Source organism: Colletotrichum orchidophilum, assembly GCF_001831195.1.
Source record: "Colletotrichum orchidophilum strain IMI 309357 chromosome Unknown Scaffold_18.1, whole genome shotgun sequence".
In the NCBI taxonomy this organism is placed as follows: Eukaryota; Fungi; Ascomycota; class Sordariomycetes; order Glomerellales; family Glomerellaceae; genus Colletotrichum; species Colletotrichum orchidophilum.
Window position 1 is genome coordinate 63,330 of NW_019172974.1, and position 21,630 is coordinate 84,959.

The 21,630-nt window shown below is 33.6% G+C and overlaps 3 protein-coding genes across 3 annotated transcripts; all 3 read right to left on the reverse strand.

Annotated features, from left to right (window-relative positions):
* Positions 1 to 218: 218 nt before the first annotated feature.
* CORC01_03045 (uncharacterized protein) lies at positions 219 to 3,664 on the reverse strand (the record flags this gene model as incomplete). The annotated part of the gene is made up of 5 exons (XM_022614695.1): positions 219 to 2,120; positions 2,195 to 2,517; positions 2,593 to 3,088; positions 3,204 to 3,486; positions 3,546 to 3,664. The coding sequence occupies 5 exons, from the start codon at positions 3,662 to 3,664 to the stop codon at positions 219 to 221; spliced, it is 3,123 nt and encodes a 1,040-aa protein (XP_022478697.1).
* Positions 3,665 to 17,918: 14,254 nt separating this feature from the next.
* Positions 17,919 to 18,907, reverse strand: CORC01_03046 (RTA1 like protein; the record flags this gene model as incomplete). The annotated part of the gene is made up of 2 exons (XM_022614696.1): positions 17,919 to 18,598; positions 18,718 to 18,907. 2 exons carry the CDS (start codon positions 18,905 to 18,907, stop codon positions 17,919 to 17,921), a joined length of 870 nt encoding a protein of 289 aa, XP_022478698.1.
* Positions 18,908 to 20,278: 1,371 nt separating this feature from the next.
* Positions 20,279 to 21,233, reverse strand: CORC01_03047 (C6 zinc finger protein; the record flags this gene model as incomplete). Its single annotated transcript, XM_022614697.1, has 2 exons — positions 20,279 to 20,811; positions 20,903 to 21,233. The coding sequence occupies 2 exons, from the start codon at positions 21,231 to 21,233 to the stop codon at positions 20,279 to 20,281; spliced, it is 864 nt and encodes a 287-aa protein (XP_022478699.1).
* Positions 21,234 to 21,630: the final 397 nt, after the last annotated feature.

Below are 21,630 nucleotides of genomic sequence, written 5' to 3' on the forward strand. Positions count from 1 at the left end.
TATGTATTTAAACTATCATGCTTCTGCTCAGTGACATGTATGTGACAATTTTGCCTGGAAATCCTGCAAAAGGTGATCTGGAAAGCTGATATACAATATAAGAAGACAAATGATGCGGTTTTTAGCTGTGGAAAGTGGTATCGAAAAGTGGAATTGGCTAGAAAACGTGAGCCCGCTCTCCTGAGCCCTTTGAGCGCCCAGACTTAGACCACAGTTCTTCAAATGACGTTGACAACCTCGACCCATTGGATTGACACCGGGCCCTTGAGTCCATACTCCTTGGCCGGGTTGACCTCAAAATAACTGCTACCAGTGACGGCTGCAGAAACTCCAAACGTCATGATGCTATCCTGCTCCGCCCTCACGCGATTATACAGGGTTGAAGCGACTTCTACCTTCACCATATTGTCGACGCCTGCCGGGTTCAGGCAGTTTGTGATATCCACGACAACATCGGGCGAGCTGTTTACGTCGAGAATGATCCTGACATCATTCACCCATAGGTTCGTTGCGTCAGTGATGGCACCCAGGTGAAGACGGGCCCCCAGACGCTGTCCCGTGACGGATGGTGACGGGGTGCGGAAATAGGTCTCGTAGTCTGCCGTGCCGCTCGAGTTACCCAGGTTCACGGGGTCCAGGTCCTTCCAGGGAGCCAGTGGGTGCTTGAGGAACTGGTGTGGTGTGATGGCGGTTTCCATATGGAAAGAGTCGTTTCCGCTGCGCCAGTCGATGACTGTGATATTCCATGCGTCGAGGACCGTTGTTTCTGGGAGCTGAGATGCAGTGAAGGTTAGGATTTGGCCGGTGGCGAAGGTTATTGTTGAGGTGCCGGGGGATAAGTGTGCTGTTACGCGGGTGTTGGTAGTCGTAGTGGTGTTGAGATCTTGGGAGCTAATGAAGAGGAGGGCTTCGAGGGGGCCTGAGGTGGATGTTATGTGCGTGTCCAGCAAACGAGGCAATAAGGATGGGTTGTGACCGTCATCTGCGGTTGAGGGTTGGGTGGAGAAGACGAGGATGGTAGTCTGGTTCGCGGCCAGTGTCACCGGTACGACGATGTTGTTTTCCTCGAGAGTGTAATGCAAGATCGGCAACGCCGAGCCCGTCCATGCGTCGAGGACGTATGGTGTCGTCCCAGCCATGTCAAGAAAGCTGACGTTGAGTGTCATGGAGTTTTCGCCGTCGTTGTAGAGGAAGACGACCTCTGCGTCCTCTGTCCTCCGCGAGAAGGAGTACCATTTCTCAACCTCACTATCTTGTGAAAACGAGACCCGTGGCCGGATGCCGAGGGCAGCGAGGGCACCTGGTAACTCTTCTGGGGACTCAATCACCGTAACGCCATTCATCTCGAGGACTTGCGCCATGGTCTCCGGGACGAAGTTGACCCCGTTGACACCGACACTCTGGAAGTCCGCGCTCCCTACAACGAAAATGGGCAGCCCTGCTTCCGCGAACGCTTTGGTTTGCGCCGCCATGTCCGGTGTCAACTTTGTTTGGTTGGCGAAGATGAGGGCCTTGTATGCCGGACCATCTGGCGCGAGAATGCCTCCTTGACCAACGACGGCGTTTGGAGAGGAGAAGCTTGCGGGTCCGAGGTAGTCGTACGTGAAACCCAACATCTCGAGGTTATAACTCTTGTAGACGGTCTTGGCGAACGGTGCCGCGTACTGATAGAATGCGAGATCTACCCTCGCGGTACCGAGTTGAGCCACAAACTGATTCCTCGCGACGTATGCCACCGTATCAGCAAGGAAACCGGTGACGTTCCCGTGGTCGCCGCCGTGTTGGCTACGCCACGCCGGCATCCTCGGTCCCCACATATCGGTGAATGTATACCCGAAGACGGTATACCCCGGCCAGGTCGTATGGGCAAAGGTGCCAGAGTACGCATACCCGTGGAAGACGTTCATCGTGATACCCCCCGCGAGACCGCGGCGGACGGTGCGGAGGAGGTCTGGGATTGTTTGGGTGTATGATGCGCCGTTGACGGCGCCGGCTTCAGAGGAAATAACTGGGTTAAGGGCCATGTGGGCTGGTCCGGAGAGGTGGCGGTAGAGGGAAGGAGAGTCGTCGAACCCGAGGGATTCGCCTTCTGGGGCGTTCACGAATGGGATTGAGTCGAGCTGTTGTTTGGAGTTGGTGAGCTGGTCTTTGGGGAGAAATGTCTTCTGCTTGGGTGATGTTGATAGTAACGTACCATGTTTAGGGGGAGGTTATAGGCTGGTTGATTCGAATATTCCAACCCCCGTTCGAAAGCCCATTCCGACGTTGCGCAGATGTATTCCTCGTAGCCGTGTTGGAGCGTGAGGCGATAGTCGTCGTTGCAGCGTGAGGCCAGGGTGGTGTTTTGCGAGTAGAAAGATTCGCCGTAGGGGACGTTCTGCGCGGCCCAGTAGTTCTCACGTTGGATGAGGAAAGGGAGACAGGGTGCGATATTGTAGCCCCTTTGTGAGCGAAATGTGTGGGCGAAGTTGTGCGTCCACCATAGGGCGGTGTCCATTTCCATGCTGTCTTCCCAGGCTTGGAGGTAGCCATGTTAGCTACGACATTTAGACTTGATGAGTGAATCGTCGCGTTCGCTGATTGGGCAATTACCGTATTTCCCTACGCGGGCGAGGAGTTCTTTGTCCTTCTCCTCGGGGATGATATACTCGTCAAAGAAACCCGTCAGCTTCCGTGCGCCCGCGGCGCTGAAGTGATCAGTGACCCAAGACCCGTTCTGCACCCATGTCGCGGCGTCAGGCGCGGCGTCGATGGAGCGCTGGTTGGTGTAGCGGGTATACCAGGCCATGATACGCCAGGTATTCTGTGAGTCTTCCGGAGGTGTCCATGAGATGGATCTCGTGGGCTGGTTGACCAGCGCTGTGATGTCGATTACGCGGACGAGGTTGACGGCAGTGCCCCCGCTTGTAGAGAATGACCCGTTTGATGGCGGCGTTTCTTCGACGGCGAGGACGTAGGATAGATTTTGCTGGCCGAATTCTTCGAGGGGATGCATGAAGAGGCGGAGGGATGGGCTTGCGGGTTGGGTTGAGAGGGGTAGGGTGCCGTTGTAAAAGTTTCCTGGCTTGACTGTGACATTGACGTATGCCTGAAAGGACTGTTATAAGCCAAGTTCCCCACGATCTCATGAAAGCCTCACGAGGAAGCAAGAATTCAAATTGCGCAAATGGTAGTGTGAGGATTTGAGAACCGTCGAGACTCACCAACTCTAACGCCAGCCCGACGCTCCCCGGCTCCGAAGGCACGCCCTGTCCCTGATTCGCACCGATGGAAAAGTCAAAGAGGATGTCATTTTCGACAGCGGCCTCCATCGCGGCGCGGAAAACGGCGCGAGACGCCTTTCCGCCGTAGCCGTAGGTGGACCAGTTTGCCGATGGCGAGTGCAATTGGTAGTAGGGTAGGAACTCGAGGCCCCCGGCGCCGACGGAGGCTATTTCGGCCACGTCGCGGGTGACTTCTTCAATTTCTACTTCGGCATCGGGAAGCCTTTCGGTTAAGACGACTCAGTTGAGTGTGCAAGGGATTTTGGCTGGGAGAAACCTCACCAGTATCTAAACTTTGGACGGTAGATATTCGGAGGGGAGGCGAAGTTATCGAGGCTGTGAGCTTGAGATACCACGGCTGTCGACGTGGCGAGCGCGGCAAAGGCTCCGAAGCAGCGCATAGTGTTGTCTTGGAAGATCGAAGAGTGAGGCCTTTCCGCTAGAAGTCTCTTGCTGCGCAAAATCAGGCCTGAATGGCGGTTCGGGTTAATAAGTGTTGGGCTTCGTCGATACAACGCGAGGATCTAAGATTGCACATTGGCCATTTCGAGGCGAAGTCTTCAGTAGGGACTTGCTAGCAAACATGAGGGATACGAGGCCGCCGATTCGTCCTGAAGCTACGGACCTACATCTGCGGATGAATCCATTCGAGCATACCACCTGGTAGTTGTCACCAGGCCCTGGGTCTCGGCTTCACCGACATGTCTATCCACTTCGCAAGAAATTGAAGTCATGGAAGCGGATATGCTATTGCCTTGGTATTTGGCCTGGCCAATTCCAGTGAAAGGGACCGAGGTGCCCGGTGATTCGAGAGGCCTAATTTTGCCGACATTTAGCGGGTGACTGCCTCGGGAGGCAGTGAGATCACTCCCTCATGCAACCAATCCACCATGCCGGAGGTGACCACTATCCCAGAAAGCTAGCACCCGTCGTCATGGATCGAGATCGTCCCTGCAATGGCCGAGAATGGTACGGCGATGAGGGGCATACAAAAGCGAATACGCGGGTTCGTGGACGGCGGAATCCGAGCACGCGCTTTTGTTGATTTTTTTTAGCCTTGAGATTCTTAGTGGCATTAAGCTGGCTACCAGTTCTGAGTCGGCCATCCTCAAAGAGCTGAATTGTAACTGTGTCGGACTCGAACTGACCATGTGCACCCCGAACTGAACGAACAGCGATGCTAGAGTCACTTGTTCTTTACCGATGCGTTGCGAAGCTTAAATCAGCAAACAAAGAGTCGAGAGGCATTTGGAGGCTACGGTGGTTTTGGCGGTCGAAACGTCTTGTAACGCGCCACGTGGCACTAGCACAACCCACCTGGTAGCGCGACGCGATGGATTCTAAGCCAGATATAACGGCCATTACAATCGCGAAAGAGGCAACAAAAGCGAGCGACAATAACCAGCCATTACAGAGGCTGCGGAAACCACCCGTCAAAACTCAGCTAAACCAGAATTACCAAAAGACCAATAGTGATATGATTAGTTAAGCGACCGAGAACGCCGCCAGCGGCAGGCGGATCACTGCTACGCGAGCCATATTAGCGGCTAAAGAACAAAATAAAAGCAACGAAGAGGACGATAAGAAGCTACTCGTGACAATAGGTTAGCATACAAAAGAGCTGTATATAGCAATTAAGATTATATTTAAAACGTAAAAGAAGTCGGAAACGTGGCATAAGGAGGTTTAGGCAGAGCTTCGTAAAGTTAATGAGTACTTACTTACGGTTAAGAACAAGCTGTAGACAGTCGAGGGAGCTATAAGCAATAAAGGAATACGTAGAGAATAAAAGCGTTAAAATAGATAAAAATCTTAAAGTATTTATAATAATTACGGCAATATAGAATAACGTACCTACATAGCGAGCAGGCTATTATAACGAGCGGGCCACTTCTAAATTCCCTCCCAATATTTATATAAATTAATAAAGCTATATTATATAAAATTAATTAAAACTATTCATTAGCCTCTTTTTTTCAAAATCTTTTAAATTATTTAATATATTCGTATATTATATTTAATTTTTTTATAATTATTATATTATTATTTATATAATTTAATTTTTTTGTATAATAATTTTTTTAATAACGTATATACATAGCGAGTCGCCTATTATAACAAGTCGCCTATTTTCCTTTCCTTTTATACTTTTTATTTTAATAACTATTTTTCTTTATATATAATTATAAATTCTTTTTTAAATAAAAATTATATTATTTTTATATTTTAAATTATTAAAAAAAACTTAAATTTATTTATATAAAAAATAACTTTTATTTAAAATATTTCAAAAATAAAATTTTATAATCGATATATTAATTTATTAATTTAATTATTACGACCTAACATATATAACGGGACTAGGGACTTGCCCCATAGGCCTACGGCGGCTACTACATTATATATAATATAAAATACGGAATATATATATTACCCTTACGGAACGGAAAAACTATAAATAAGTTATATGACGATAAGATAAGGAACTCTATATATTTAATATACGAAGTCCGCCTTTTAATTAAACGGATCTTATATCTTAGGAATATAGGAACCGTTAGGTAAATATATAAATAAAGGATATATTTACGATTAGGATTTATATATAAGATAGCTACGAGCTAGGCTTAAAGATAAATTTTTATAATTTCTTTAGTAATTAATTTTTATATTAAATTTAACGATCGCTTTTAGCTATCTTTACTAAGAACCTTATTAATAAAACTACGACTAATTACCGAAGCCTTTTTACTTAATAACTTATAAATAATAATTTCTTTAAAGCTATTTTAACGACGATTATTATTTATGAGTATCGTAGCCCCGACTTCTATTAATATAAACCTTATTACGATTAGCCGATCGTAATATTTTAATTACTCTTGTTTAGTAAGTCGACTTTACGAAAACTCATTAAATAGTACGAATAATATCTATTAAATCCTTTTTTAATAAGGGTAAAAAGCCCTAGGTTTTAAACGCCGAGCTAGCCTAAGCCGAAAGAGATGTAAAAATACTTAACGTTAGGTATAATTTTAATAAGGACGCGGTCTTTAATAAAATAATATACGTTTAGATACGCCGCGTCGTTAATTAAGGTATTTAATATAATAAAGAATTAACGGACTTTTTTAATATTACTATTACCTAATTAATAGAAGCTTAAACCAAAAACGACCGTAATATTATCGAGATATAAGGAATACTTAACGCTATGTTCAAAAGACTTAAGAACGAACGCTAAAGGGCTTTAAACCTCGCTAACTAAGTAAATACGCTCTAAAATGCCGTTAATATCGTTATTACCTTTTTTAATAAAAGACGATAAAAGCTTAAATTTAACATATTTATTACTTTTAACGGGACCCCTAGAACCTTAAAAGGATTCTTAATTTAAATTAAAAACTTTTAAAACTTTTATTAAAAAGATTTTAATAACGAAATTAAGAAGGTTATATACGCCGCTAGCTTCTTTAAAGGATAAGTTTTTAAATAATTCGAACCTTTTTAGGAAGAATATTTTAAAAAGAAAACTTTTAACGAATGCTTTATCGAAATACGAGATATCTATTATAATTTTGATAAGTTCGAAAAAGCTTTTAAATCGCTTTTTTAAGATCTAAATAAAAAATAATAAGCCGAGCGCGATATATTATAACTCCGATAAACTAAATTAATAAAGGACTACTTAGCCGAGTTTAGACGCCTTAGTATTTAACTTAATCTTATTAATAACACTAAGATTTTTATATTTTATTGAGGACTAAAAGATAAAGTTAAGGACGAACTTATTAAGATTAATAAACTAAACGATTTCTTTTAATATACTAAACTCATAATTAAGATCGATAACCGCCTTTATAAGAAAAAAAAAGAAAAGAAAAAACAACGATAGGAACTTAACTTAGGACGCAAATACTAATAATAACCTTAACGTAACTTTAACTAAAAAAACCGCTATAACGGGAATAATAATCCTTAACAAACTACTATTTATAAATAATATAACGGACTTATAAACCTTAGTATAGCGAAATAAGATTAATCCCGCTAAAAAAAAGAATTTAAATATTATAACTACAATAAGCTAAGATATATAGTTAAAGATTATAAATAACCTAAACGAATTCAATAACGACCTATCCTTAAAAAGCAAATCAATATTACCTTTAAAGAAGTACCCTATAAATCGCTCTTATAGACTATATATTACGACGATAATTACCTTATTTACTAAAATAATAAGGAATAATTAAGATAATACCTTAAAAAGCCCTTTAGCAAAACCTTTATTATAATAAATAAATAAAAAGTAGTTTAACGCCCTAAGACTATCGAAAATTATAATAAAAAATATATTTAAATACTCTTAATAGTATACGAAGTAGTTAAGGTATAACCTATTAGTTTTCCTAAACGAGCGTAAACCCTTACGATAGTAAAAAGTAGATTAGAAAAAAAAATAATAATTAAAAATAAAGATAACTTATTTTAGTTAAAAAAAGAGATCTTAGTTCGTAAAGTACGGATTCTAAGTAAATCTATTTATATAATATAACGAGCACCTAATAAAATAATTTAATATTATAAACAATACCCTTTAACAATAAAAGATTATAATAAAAACTATATCCGTATTTTAATTAACTATTATAAAACTAGCTGATTATTAAGGAAAAAATAACTAAACGTAAAAGTAATATTCGCTTTACTCCAGCAACGACTCTAGAGACGGCTAGAGGCTAAGATAAAAGAAGACCTCCTCCGGCTAAAGGACGAAATCGATAAAAAAATAAATCTAATTTACGAACCTTAAACGTTAAAAAAATATTATTAGTAACGTATTAAAGAACTAAGCGAGGCCTACTATACGATAAACGCCTATATTCCTTAATATCCGATTATAAAAATAGTCCTTACTATTTTAAAATAGCGAATATATAAACAATTCAAAATAATAATAAAAGATAATATACTCCGCTTAGAATAAAACTTCCTTACGCTTAAAAAAAGTACTAAACCGGACGATTTAAATAAAAAAACTATTAACGATATATCCACGGAATCTAGCACTAAAGGACTAGATTACGACCCCCTCCTAAATAATGTTAATGTATTAAATTACGAATAGCTAATAGGCCAATAATTGCCCTATGACTCGGACGAACCTCGCGACGTCGCTTAATAATATACCTAGTTAAAAATCGATTATAAAATACTACTTAATATTAACGATTTTATTATTAAAGAGGAAGTTAATTCAAATAAGCAATCAGAATAGTAAGAACCTATAAGCTTCTAAGGAGAACTAAACTAGCTTACTAAGGACTTAAAAAACTACCTACATAACTAACATATTCTAAATATATAATCTAATATTAAAACATTTAGAAATTATAAATTATTTTTTAAAGGGAGAGAACTTACTAACGAAGAAATAAACAATATCTACAACATTATTAACGTACTATATTTACCTATTAAAGGATAGAGGCGTCCCGATTCAATAGCTAATTACGAACGGCTTATAAAAGAAGGACGGGTACTAGCCCTTAAGATATTAAAAAACTAAGCATATTAATCGTAAAAGAACGATAAAAAGCGGTTAAAATAAATAAGTTTTTATATTTTATAATACTCCTTAATAAGGAATATTTACGACTTAAATTCTAAATAAACGGATACGATATAAACGTTATTATCGATAGCGGCGCTTAAAGAATCTTTATTTTATTAAAAACGGTAAATAAATATAAATTATTATAAATACGGAAAATAAACCCGTATACTTTATAAACGATAAAAAGAGAATAAGTTAATTATAACGATAAATATATTAACCAGGAGACTATATACCTCACGATATATATTAATAATTAATTAAAATAACTAAAATACGATATTATAGAGATCGGAAATACTAATATTATCCTAAGAATCTCGTAGTTACAAAAATATAATCTATAAATAAATTAAAAAATCGGCTAACTTTATTAAATAGACCTAGTTATTAAACGACTTAAAGAAAAAGGTTTAAACGAGTTTTATATAATACTTAACGAACGAAAATAAACTAAATATATCGCTTTTATTAAAATAATAGAACCTATTAGGATATTCGTACCCAGTACGGACGATTAAGGATCGGACTTACTTTAGACTATACCTAAAGAGTACCGGATTTATATAAAACTATTCGCCCTAAAGGAAAAAATAGGACTATTAAAATATAGTAGTTAGGATATAAAGATCGAACTAAAAAAAAGAATATAATTTAAATTTTATTTACTATACCTTATAAATTAACTTGAACGCAACGAATTTAATAAATATATCGATAATAGATTTAAAAAGGGTTATATTAAATTATTATCCTCTCTAGCAGGAGTATTAATCTTCTTTATACCTAAAAAAGGTAAAAAAAAGCTTAGACTTATAATTAACTATAAAAGACTCAACGAAATTACTAAAAAAAATTATTACTTATTACCCTTTATCGCAGAACTTAAGGAAATATTATACGGAGCTTAATAGTTTACCGTAATAGACCTTAAAGGAGTATTTAATTAAATTAAAATTAAAGAAAGAGACAAATAAAAAACGGTATTCCGAACCCGTAAAAGATTTTATAAATATTTAGTTATACCTTTCGGACTTATTAATACACCCGCCATATTTTAAATAATAATTAATTACGTATTTAAAAAGTACGTCGATATTTTCGTAATCGTTTATTTCGACGATATCCTTATCTTCTCCCCTAATTTCAAGACGTATAAAAAATACGTTTATATAATATTTTAAAAACTTTAAAACGCAAAGCTTTTCGCTAAGCTTAATAAATATAAATTTCATATATAAAAAGTGGATTTCCTTAACTATACGATCACACCAAAATAAATTTATATATAAATATCTAAAGTAATAATAGTTAAAGACTAACCTATACTTACTAGTATTAAAAACGTATAATTATTTTTAAGATTCGTCAACTTTTACTAGCGATTCCTTAAGGACTACGCTAATATCATCAAACCTCTCAATAACCTAATAAAGAAAAACATAACCTTTATTTAGGATAAAAAATGTAAAAAAGCCTTTAATAAAGTTAAGGACTTAGTCACTTTAGAACTAATAACTATAGTTCCGGACTTAAAGAAACCGTTCGAAGTCAAAACCGACGCTTCGGACTTCGTTATAAAAACTATCTTAAGATAGCGAGACTAACAAAGAGTACTTTACCTTTATATATTCTACTCTAAAGCGTTCTATAGAGCAGAACTAAATTAACAAATTCATAATAAAAAATTAATAACTATAATCAAAGCTTTTAAAAAATAAAAACCACAGCTCTTAAGAACTAAACACAAAGTCACTATCTATATAGACTATAAAAACCTTACGAACTTCACAATAAATAAGAATTTAAATAAATAATAAATCAGATAAAGCGAATTCTTATTAAAATTTAATTTCCGAATTATCTACTAAAAAAGCTTAAAAAACGGTAAAATAAACGCTTTTAATAAACGACCTAACCACGAAGTCACGGTCCCTAAGGAAATATAAGTAATCCTTAAACATAACGATAATAATAATCTTATACTTATTATAAAACTCTTTATAATAGCTAAAAGAGTCAATACTAGCCCGTCTAGAAAAATAACTCCTAAGCTTATTATAGAAGTTTATAATACTTAAGTATACGGTTACTAAGGTATTATAAAAATATAAAAACGGATTCGTTAATACTATAATAAAACCGTTATAAAAGCAGAAGTTGCTAAGGCTATTAAAAATTATAATATTTACAAAAAAAGTAAAAATAACCCTTATAAGCTTTATAAAGAACTACAACCCTTACCGGTACCACTAAAAATATAATATTCAATCTCTTAGGACTTTATCGTCAAATTATTAAAATTTAAAAAACTACTTACGAATATATAATACGATAGTATTTTAGTTATTATCGATCGACTCACTAAATTTGCTTATTTTATACTATATAAAAAAGCAAGTAATACTAAGGAATTAATATATACCTTCTTTAAAATAGTTATTACTAACTATAGTTTACCTAAAGAAATAATTTCCGATAAAGATAAGCTATTTACCGCTAAGTTTTAGAGATCTCTAATCTCGTAGCTTAGTATAAACTATAAACTATTAACCTCTTTCTATTCGTAAACCGATAGACAAATAGAAAAGATTAACCAGATTCTTAAAATATACCTCCGCTATTATATAAATTACGACCAAAATAATTAAGTAGTATTACTACTAATAGCCTAGTTTATATATAACAGCGTAGTTAGTAAAAGCATAAAAGAATCCCCTTTCTATCTTAACTACGGATTTTAACTAACTGTATATAGAGAAGTACGCGAAGGACCATAGGCTATAAAAGCCGTAATAGACGTAAATAAACTCAAGAAAATCCAAAGGGAAGCCTCCTTAGACCTCGAGTTTATACGGCAGTGTATAAAAAAATACGTTAATAAATTAAAAATTAATAAACTAATTTTAAAAAAGGGAGATAGCGTATATCTCCTTCGCCGTAATATTAAAATAAAACGACTAAGCGATAAGTTAAATTATAAAAAACTTAGACCCTTCGAAATTATTAAAAAAGTTTTACTAATTAATTTTAAATTAAAACTTTTAAATACGATGCGATACTACTTAGTTTTTTATATTTTATTTTTAAAGCTAGCACCTAAGGGCTTATATATAAAAGACTATATTATCGTCGAACTTAATAAATTAGAATACGAAGTTAAATAAATTATTAACCACCGAACCTAAGATAGATAACAAGAATTCTTTATTAAATGGAAAGACTATAGATACGAAAATAATATATAAGAACCTATTACGAACCTCCAATACTTTTAATAACTTCTTTACGATTATTAAAAAAACTAGCTTTAATTAATGGACCTAACTTTTGAAACTCCTCGCTAAAACCGTAGTCGCCTTAAGAAAGATTATTAAGAATACTAATAGCTTAAAGATTATTTACTACTTACCTCTTATAAGTATTTAATGTTAAAAGGATATCTTCCTCCTTTAACTCTTATATTCCTTAAGCAAAGGTCTTAATATAACGCTCCTTTACTTTTTTACGAATAATACGAATTTAAGTAAAACGACTAGCCGCTTCGGTAACTTCGGATTAGATCTGAATTAGTTTTTTATAAAGATTTAATAAAATATTATTAACTTATTCCTTTTTCTTTTTTTATTTTTAACGCTAATCGCTTAATCTTTTTATTACGATTAATTAACTTTATAAATAATAATAAATAATAGAATATGCACTTACGACTCGACGACACGACTAAACTATCGTAAATACGTTTTAAATTTTTATAACTTTAATAAGTCTTTGCGCTTTTAGCTATTCGGTAAATACGCTTCGTATAAAAGTAACGGGTATAAAGTATAACGTTGTTAAAACTAAAATAATTAAAAACGTTGTTATAAATAGTTCGAAGTATTATTAATTTAGATTTGTTTAAAGTACGTTTTTTAACACGACCTAATATCGTGTTAGCATATTATAATAAGTATGATTAACTACTTTATAAGACCTAGGTAATAAACGCGTACTTATAAGTCTATAGGACTAGACCTTTGGAAGGGAGACCTAATATTACGACCTAACATATATAATAGGACCAGGGACTCGCCCCGTAGGCCTACGGCGGCTACTATATTATATATAGTATAAAATACGAAATATATATATCACCTTTACGAAACGGAAGAATTATAAATAAGTTATATAATAATAAAATAAGGAACTCTGTATATTTAGTATATAAAATCCGCTTTTTAATTAAACGGATCCCGTATCTTAAAAATACGGGAACCGTTAAATGAATATATAGATAAAAGATATGTTTACGATTAGGATTTATATATAAAATAGCTACGAGCTAGGCTCGAGGATAGACTCCTATAGCTTCTTTAGTAATCAATTCTTATATTAGATCTAACGATCGCTTTTAACTATCTTTATTAAAAACCTTATTAATAAGATTACGATTGATTACCGAAGCCTTTCTATTTAATGACTTATAGATAATAGCTTTTTTAAAACTATTTTAATAACGACTATTATTTATAAATATCGTAGCCCCGACTTTTGTTAATACAAACTTTACTACGACTAGCCGATCGTAATATTAATATGAAATTTATATAAATTTAAAAAAAATAATTTTTTTAAAAAAAACCGTAATTTTTAAATAAATTATTAATTTAATTAATTAAAGATTTTTATTATAATTTAATAATATATAAAATATAATTAATTATTTTTTTAATAAATATAATATAACGTATATTAAACCGTAATAAATAAAAGATTTTATATAACGTTAATTATAATTAAAAATACGTTTTTAATATAAAATTAATTATTAAAAATTATTAATTAAAGATTTTATAACTATTTAAATTTAATTTATTTTTATATAAAATACGATTATAAAATATAAAATATATAATTATAATATTTATAATTTTAATAAAACGGGCTTTTTAATAAAAATATTTTTATATATAAGAGTTATTATAATTTTTAATTATTATAAAAAGTTTTATACAAAATAGTTTAATAATTAAAAATAAGTTTTTATTATTTAAAATATATATATAAATAATTAAATATTATTTTTATATATTATTATAAAAAATAAATATTATTTTTTTTATAATATATTAATAATTAATTCCTTTTTAAATAATATATTTATTTTAATAAAAATAAATAAATTATAAATAAAATCGATTTAAATTAATTAAAATATTTTAAAAAATATTTAAAATTTTATATAAAAATTATGAAACGACTTTTAATTTTTGATAATTATAATAATAATAAATTAATTAAATTTAATAATTATTATAAAAAATGTAATATTATCGCTTTTTATATATTTTTTTATTTATTATATAAGCTTTAGTTTTTTAATATTAATTATTTTAGTTTATTAAAGGTTTTATATAATAAAAAAATCGAAAAAATAATACGGATATAAATTATATATAATATATATATAGCGAGTCGCTTATTATAATAAATCGCCTATTTCTAAATACCCTCTTACTATTTATATAAGTTAATTAAGCTATATCGTATAAAATTAATTAAAACTACTTATTAGCCTCTTTTTTAGAAATCTTTTAAATTATTTAATATATTTATATATTATATTTAGTTTTTTTATAATTATTATATTACCGCCCGTGCGATTTAACCTTTTTTTTTATAAATACTTTTTTAATATATATTTTCGCTTTTAATATTAATAACCCTTTTTTTTATTTAAATTACCTCGGCCTTAATAATATTAAATAAGTTTTTAAAACGTAATTATATTTTTTTAACCCTCCGATGTTTATTTAATATTTTATTTACTATACGAAGCCTACGGTACTTAGTTTTAATAAAAGTTAATTTATATATTAATTTATTAATACTTTTAGTTTATAAATTAATAACTTTATATAAATATATTTATAAACTATATTAATGATTATAAATCCGTTTTTTAAATAAAATAAAGCTTTATATAACGTTATATACTATAATTAATATTTTTAAGTCTTAAAAGCCCTAGCTATTTAGGCATAAGTTAGATAGTATTAACGTTTTGAATTTAAAATCTAAATAAAAAATGACTATTTTTGAATTAAAAAGTATAATTTTAACCTATTTAAAACTAGCTTATACGTTTTTTTTATTTATTAAAATAAAAAAGGTTATTTTAAAAATAAAAAAGAAATCGTTTTTAATAATATATATAATTTATATCCGTATTATCTTCTCAATTTTTTTATTATATAAAGTTTTTAATAAGCTAAAATAATTAATATTAAAAAACTAAAACTTATATAATAAATAAAGAGGTATATAAAAAGCGATAATATTATACTTCTTATAATAATTATCGAATTTAATCGATTTATAACTATTATAATTATTAAAAATTAAAAACCATTTAATATTTTTCATACAAATTTTATATATTTTTTAAAATACTTTAATTAATTTAAACCGATTTTATTTATAATTTATTTATTTTTATTAAAATAAATAAGTTATTTAAAAAAGAATTAATTATTAATATATTATAAAAAACGTAATATTTATTTTTTATAATAATATACGGAGGTAACGTTTAGCTATTTATATATATATTTTAAATAATAAAAACTTATTTTTAATTATTAAATTATTTTATATAAAGCCTTTTATAACGATTAAAAATTATAATAACCTTTATATACGAAAATATTTTTATTAAAAAGCCCGTCTTATTAAAATTATAAATATTATAATTATATATTTTATATTTTATAATCGTATTTTATATAAAAGTAAATTAAGTTTAAATAATTATAAGATTTTTAATTAATACTTTTTAATAATCGATTTTATATTAAAAACGCGTTTTTAATTATAATTAATATTATATAAAGTTCTTTATTTATTATAATTTAATATACGTCGTGTCGCGTTTATTAAAAAAATAATCGATTATTTTTTATATATTATTAAATTATAATAAAAATCTTTAATTAATTAAATTTATAATTTATTTAAAAATTACGGTTTTTTTTAAAAAAGTTATTTTTTTTAAATTTATATAAATTTTATATTAAAATAATAAATTAGTATATCGATTACGAAATATTATTTTTAAAATATTATAAATAAAAACTATTTTTTATATAGATAAATTTAAATTTTTGTTAACAATTTAAAATATAAAAATAATATAATTTTTATTTAAAAAAAAATTTATAATCGTGTATAAAAAAAATAGTTATTAAGATAAAAGGTATAAAAAAAAAGGAAAATAAGCGACTTATTATAATAGGCGACTCGCTATATATATACGTTATTTATATAAAACTATTAATTTATAAGCTAAAAGTATTAATAAATTAATATATAAATTAATTTTTATTAAAACTAAGTACCGCAGGCTTTATATAATAAATAAAATATTAAATAAACGCTAGAGGATTAAAAAATATAACTATATTTTAAAAGCTTATTTAATATTATTAAAGCCGAGGTAATTTAAATAAAAAAAGGGGTTATTAATATTAAAAACGAAAATATATATTAAAAAAGTATTTATATAAAAAGGGTTAAATTATATAAACGGTAATACGGTAATTATAAAAAAATTAAATATAATATATAAATATATTAAATAGTTTAAATAACCTTTAAAAAAGAGGTTAATAAATAGTTTTAATTAATTTTATACGATATAGTTTAATTAACTTATATAAATAATAAAAAGGTATTTAGAAATAGCCCGCTCGCTATAATAGCCCGCTCGTTATATATATAAGTTAATTTATTTATAATTTTTCTATTTTATAAAGATAATATATATATTTTTATGTCTTATATTATATATAATATAGTAGCCGCCGTAGGCTTACGGGGCGAGTCCTTGGTACTATTATATATATTAGGTCGTAATAATATATTATAAAATTATAACCCTACTTTATTAAAACTATAACGGTTATTATATTATAAATATAATAATAAAAACTTAAATAATTCTTTTAGAAATAAAAAATTTATAAATAAATTATATAATTAAAATTAAATAGTAAAATAAAGAAGGGATACTTAGAAATAAATAAATTAAAAGGTAATTAAAAATATAATATTCCGGCCAGCTAGTCATAGTAAGGTTTATATTAATAAAAGTCGGGGCTACGATATTTATAAATAATAATCGTTATTAAAATAGCTTTAAAAAAGCTATTATTTATAAATTATAAAGCGGAAAAGCTTCGGTAATGAATTATAATTTTATTAATAAAGTTTTTAATAAAAATAACTAAAAATAATTAAATTTAATTTAAAAGGTTAATTATTAAAGAAGTTATAAAAGTCTATCTTTAAACCTAGCTTTAACTACTTTATATATTAATATTAACTATAAATATATCCTTTATAATATTTTATTTATTATAATTTAATTATTTATTAAATAATCATTTATTTTATATTTTTATAATTGTTTATTTTATTATATAATTATAGTTACGTAACTTATTTATAATCATTTTGTTTTAAAGGGAGCCGTTTGAGTTTTAATTATAATATATATAATATAATAGCCGCCGTAAGTCCTATAGGGCAGGGCCCTGGTTTAGTAATACGTATTAAATCGTAATATATAAAATAAATAACTATTTAATTAATAATTAAATAATAATAAGTAAAATATTATAAAAAAATATTTTAATATCAAAACTTATATATAATTTAAATTTAAATTAAGTTTAAAAAAAACTTTCATAACTTCTTTAATAATTAGTTTTATATTAATTTTTTAATTGTTTTTTATTATTTTTATAATAAACTTTATAGAATTATAATTAATTAATAAAGCTTTTTTATTTCATAAATCATAAATAATAATTTTCTTAAAATTATTTTTATAAGAATTATTATGTATAAATATTATAGCTTTAATTTTTATTAATATAAACCCTTATTACAATTAGTAGGCTGTAATAGTTAAGCGTTGAAGAATATTGCGATAACTTAAAACAACTCAAAATTAATGTAGACTATTTGGCACGCGATGTCGGAGGTTTATCTCACTTGCGTCTCTCTTCCAACATAAACTCGTTCGATCCTGACGTTCCGTTGTCTTCCTCCGACTTTCGCTGGTTTTTGTCCTCTAGCTGTGCAACATACCAAATCAAGAAAATGGCCATCGTTATGGCCATTAAAACAGTGTCAAATATGTAAAGGAATATCTCGTGCGAGATGAGATAACCGCCGTTTCCCTGCAGATATTCGACGACTCGGAAGATGCTTCGGACCAAAATGATGGCGCTCGTGATATAAAGCACGCAAAGGTACCGCTTCCAGGGCGTGCTCCCACTCGCGGTGCTCGTAGGGTTCTTCGCGAGACGGTAGTGAAAGAGAAGGGAGGTTAGGACGAAGAACCCAAAAACAACTATCTGGACAAACAGTCCTGCGACAATGATTTTCTCTCCAGCGAGGTAAAGGTCCAAAGTCCCCGCTGCTTGTATGCCTCCGCCTCCCGCCTGTAAGGAGAATGCAATCACATCCCCAGTGACGAAGATCCGAGTCACCCAGGCAACCGGGATTAACGAAAGATGCTCGCCCCTGACTGATCGAATGAGCCGACCCAGTATCATGTAGATTGAAGCGGCGTATAGGGCTGGAGCGACGAGAATAAGGATAGCTTGGATGATGAAACCGCCGATTGACAACTTGTCGTAATGACTCCATATTCTACCGCAGTAACCTGTGGTTTGGACTGTGCCTGTCAGTTGTCACATTCAAATCTGGTCATTCAAACTCCTCCATCCTACGCATCTGTATATTCACAAATCATTACCTGCGTTGGGTTCAAGAGCAACTTACACAATCCGCCAACAGTGAACGCGGTGAAGTAGAAAGCCCGTGCTCTGTATAGACGCCAGGTGTGAAGCAGTGTGAGGATGGCGAAGACACCGACGCTGACAATAGCCGCAGGCAGTGATGGAGTATACCGATAGAGCTTGAAGTCGAAGCCCGCACCGGGATCCTGGGAGGTTTGGGCTTCCGTTGCCATTGTGGCCGTCGATGCAAGCGTGAAAAGAATTGCCAGAGATGTTTCGACAACTTGGATAAGGACAAAGCTGCGTTATGAGAATGAAGGAGCCGAAAAGAAGAGACTTGGGCCGAGTCGTTCGAAGGGATTCAATTGGGCTTAAACATTTCTCATTTGCTATGCTCTTTTCCTACGCCGAGGCTAGGCACATTCTGCTCCTCTTGTCCACCTGTGGAGTGCAGTGGACAACGTCACTCATCACAATCCTGAGCCTGCAGCATAAGGGAGATTGGAATGGTCAAGTTGCATGTCTTTTGACCAGAGCAATGCACAAACCCGTAGGCTGTGCGGACCAAACCGGACACAGCAGGACTGCGTTGGGCAGTGCAGGCGGTCTATAAGCAGCCATAGCCCCGCCTGTGCAGCCCCCCCAAGTTTCCATATCTCGCCAAGTCCTGGCTTTACATCCCTGCGCTGTAAACGAGATACGAGGTATGGAGATCTCACTCAGCCGATGGGTTAAACGAAGAACGAGAAAATGCCCCATGCCACGGACCAGGTTTTTTCTGTCTTTCTCCCTTTTTTTTTTATTTTTTAATTGCCGGCAGCAAAGATTAGTACGAGACCCATAGTGCGGTCACTCGTGAGGCGCAGAATTGTTTGCCAACTGTTGACCCGCAGCTTTTTCAAGTACGAGGCCACTACCAGAGAGGAACATCCGCCATAAAATTGCCTTTGGGTATCCGTAATTATCCTCTTCAGTCTGCTGTTGCCAGTCGCAGCTATTGTGTGACCATTTGGGGCCCCCGTTATCAATTTGCCGATCGCGCGAATTTTCCCAGCGCCTGGACAGGCAATGTCGTTGTCACTGACTGAGACTACAGAGACAAGAAACGCTCCAAAAGCGTGGGCATTTACAGCAGTCTCGATCTAGAAACCACTGAATGTCAATTGCATGTCGATATGGATAACTCACGAGCCCCATGCTCTAAATTCAGACAGCGTCATCACTTCGGTTCCGGTTGCTCCTGCCGTCCGCTTCAGCAGTGATGTTGGGTTTTCATTTCCTGTTTCATTTCTTCTCTTTGTCCTGGCGATTGTGCAGATTCTGGCATTCTATGAACACTGTGAATGCCAACCATCTTGCCCCTAGCAATCCGGTCGCATAAAAATTGAATATGAATGACGTGCAGTCTGCCCGTCTTCGTCCGTGGTGTAGTAGCTGCAACGTTTATTTGTCAGGTTACTTATGCGTACGAGCAGCAGCACGTTTGCTATAATCTATTCCCGTGCAGCATTGCAGACCAACAAAAGGGAAATCTCACTCGAGCCCGTCTTGTACATCAACTTTGACTCTAAAGTTCTATTCACAGTACTGGGGAAAAACCCAGCCTATTCATTTGCCGGCTCATAAACCCATGTCATGTGATCCTCATCAAGGTTTTGATAGATGCTCGACATGATATGATATGCCCAGCCATGCAGCGACCATTGAGTTCCGCAACTATTCAAGACAACGGCGAAGTGGGCTAGAAGAACTAAGGCTTCCTGTTCCCTCACCTCCAACAACGGTGTAAAATCTTCCAAGGACCTGTATATCCAGACTAAAGCATCCGCACCTTCCCAGACGTGCACGCCCTTGCTCGCGTCACGCAGCCTCTTTATTACCTCGATGTACATAGCCAATATATCGCTCTCCAAGTTCAGATTACCGAGGAGAGCATGGAAGTCATCGAGAGGTTCTTTACTCTGCTGGGAATCGAGCTCGGGTTGATCATGATGCTGTTGGAAAGCCCGTCTTTCTGCGCCATAGCTGATGAGGGGTGCTAATGTACTCTTTGAGGTGTTCTGCGACAAGTCGTCAAGGAGGCCCTCCATTCCTTGTAAAATGCCAATCAAGTCATAGAAACCCGCGTCATCGTCAGCAATAGTACCTATGGCAGACCTCTGTGGGATGCCTAAACCTTGACAGAGATAGACTTGATGGCGCCTGGATTGGGTCGATACGGCACACACCCATTGACTCAATCAATGCAGAGAAATGAAACAACAGAACACAATCGGTTTCGGAGACATCATGCAGCATCTCTCTCGCAGTCTCTGAGGCAACACGATAATACCCGAGAGCGGTGGAAATGTACAGACCCCTCCGTTCAGCGCGCAGTTCCGCGAGTTGTAGAGCCGAGATGGCAAGAAGGGCCTTCATCAGATATACGTTTGAGAACAAGACTCGCACCGAAACTCTCCAAGTCTCCGAGCACTGGCGACCATGGTAGTGCCGTCCATGTGAACGTATCGTATGTGTGGAGAAGCTCAAGTTGTAGGAGGTTAAGCTTGGTTTCCCCATCGTCGAGCACAGAAGCGGACGATTTTCGTTGCAGGCGCGGGATGGTAACTTCATCATGGTGATAATGCGATGATTGTTTGCCGGGAAACATGTATAAGCACTGGAGCTGCAATCTATCGCATCATGCACATGATTAATGTCTGTACAAGAAGGAGACGCCCAGGAATTTGCCAACCTTGACTCTCCTGCGCTTGCAGTTTTGACAACCAGTTGGCGACTTTCTGTAAATTATTCTCTTGCCAGTGCTTTTGTTCCCCGTTTCCTGGGACTCCGGTAGACCCGCAGGTGGTGACGTACCCAAGTAAACTGAATCTTCTGGAACGCCGAAGTGGTTAGTTCCTTCTGCCATCATGTCTGCTGTTCAGGTACAATAGCATTGCTGAGTGGGCTTCCTGAT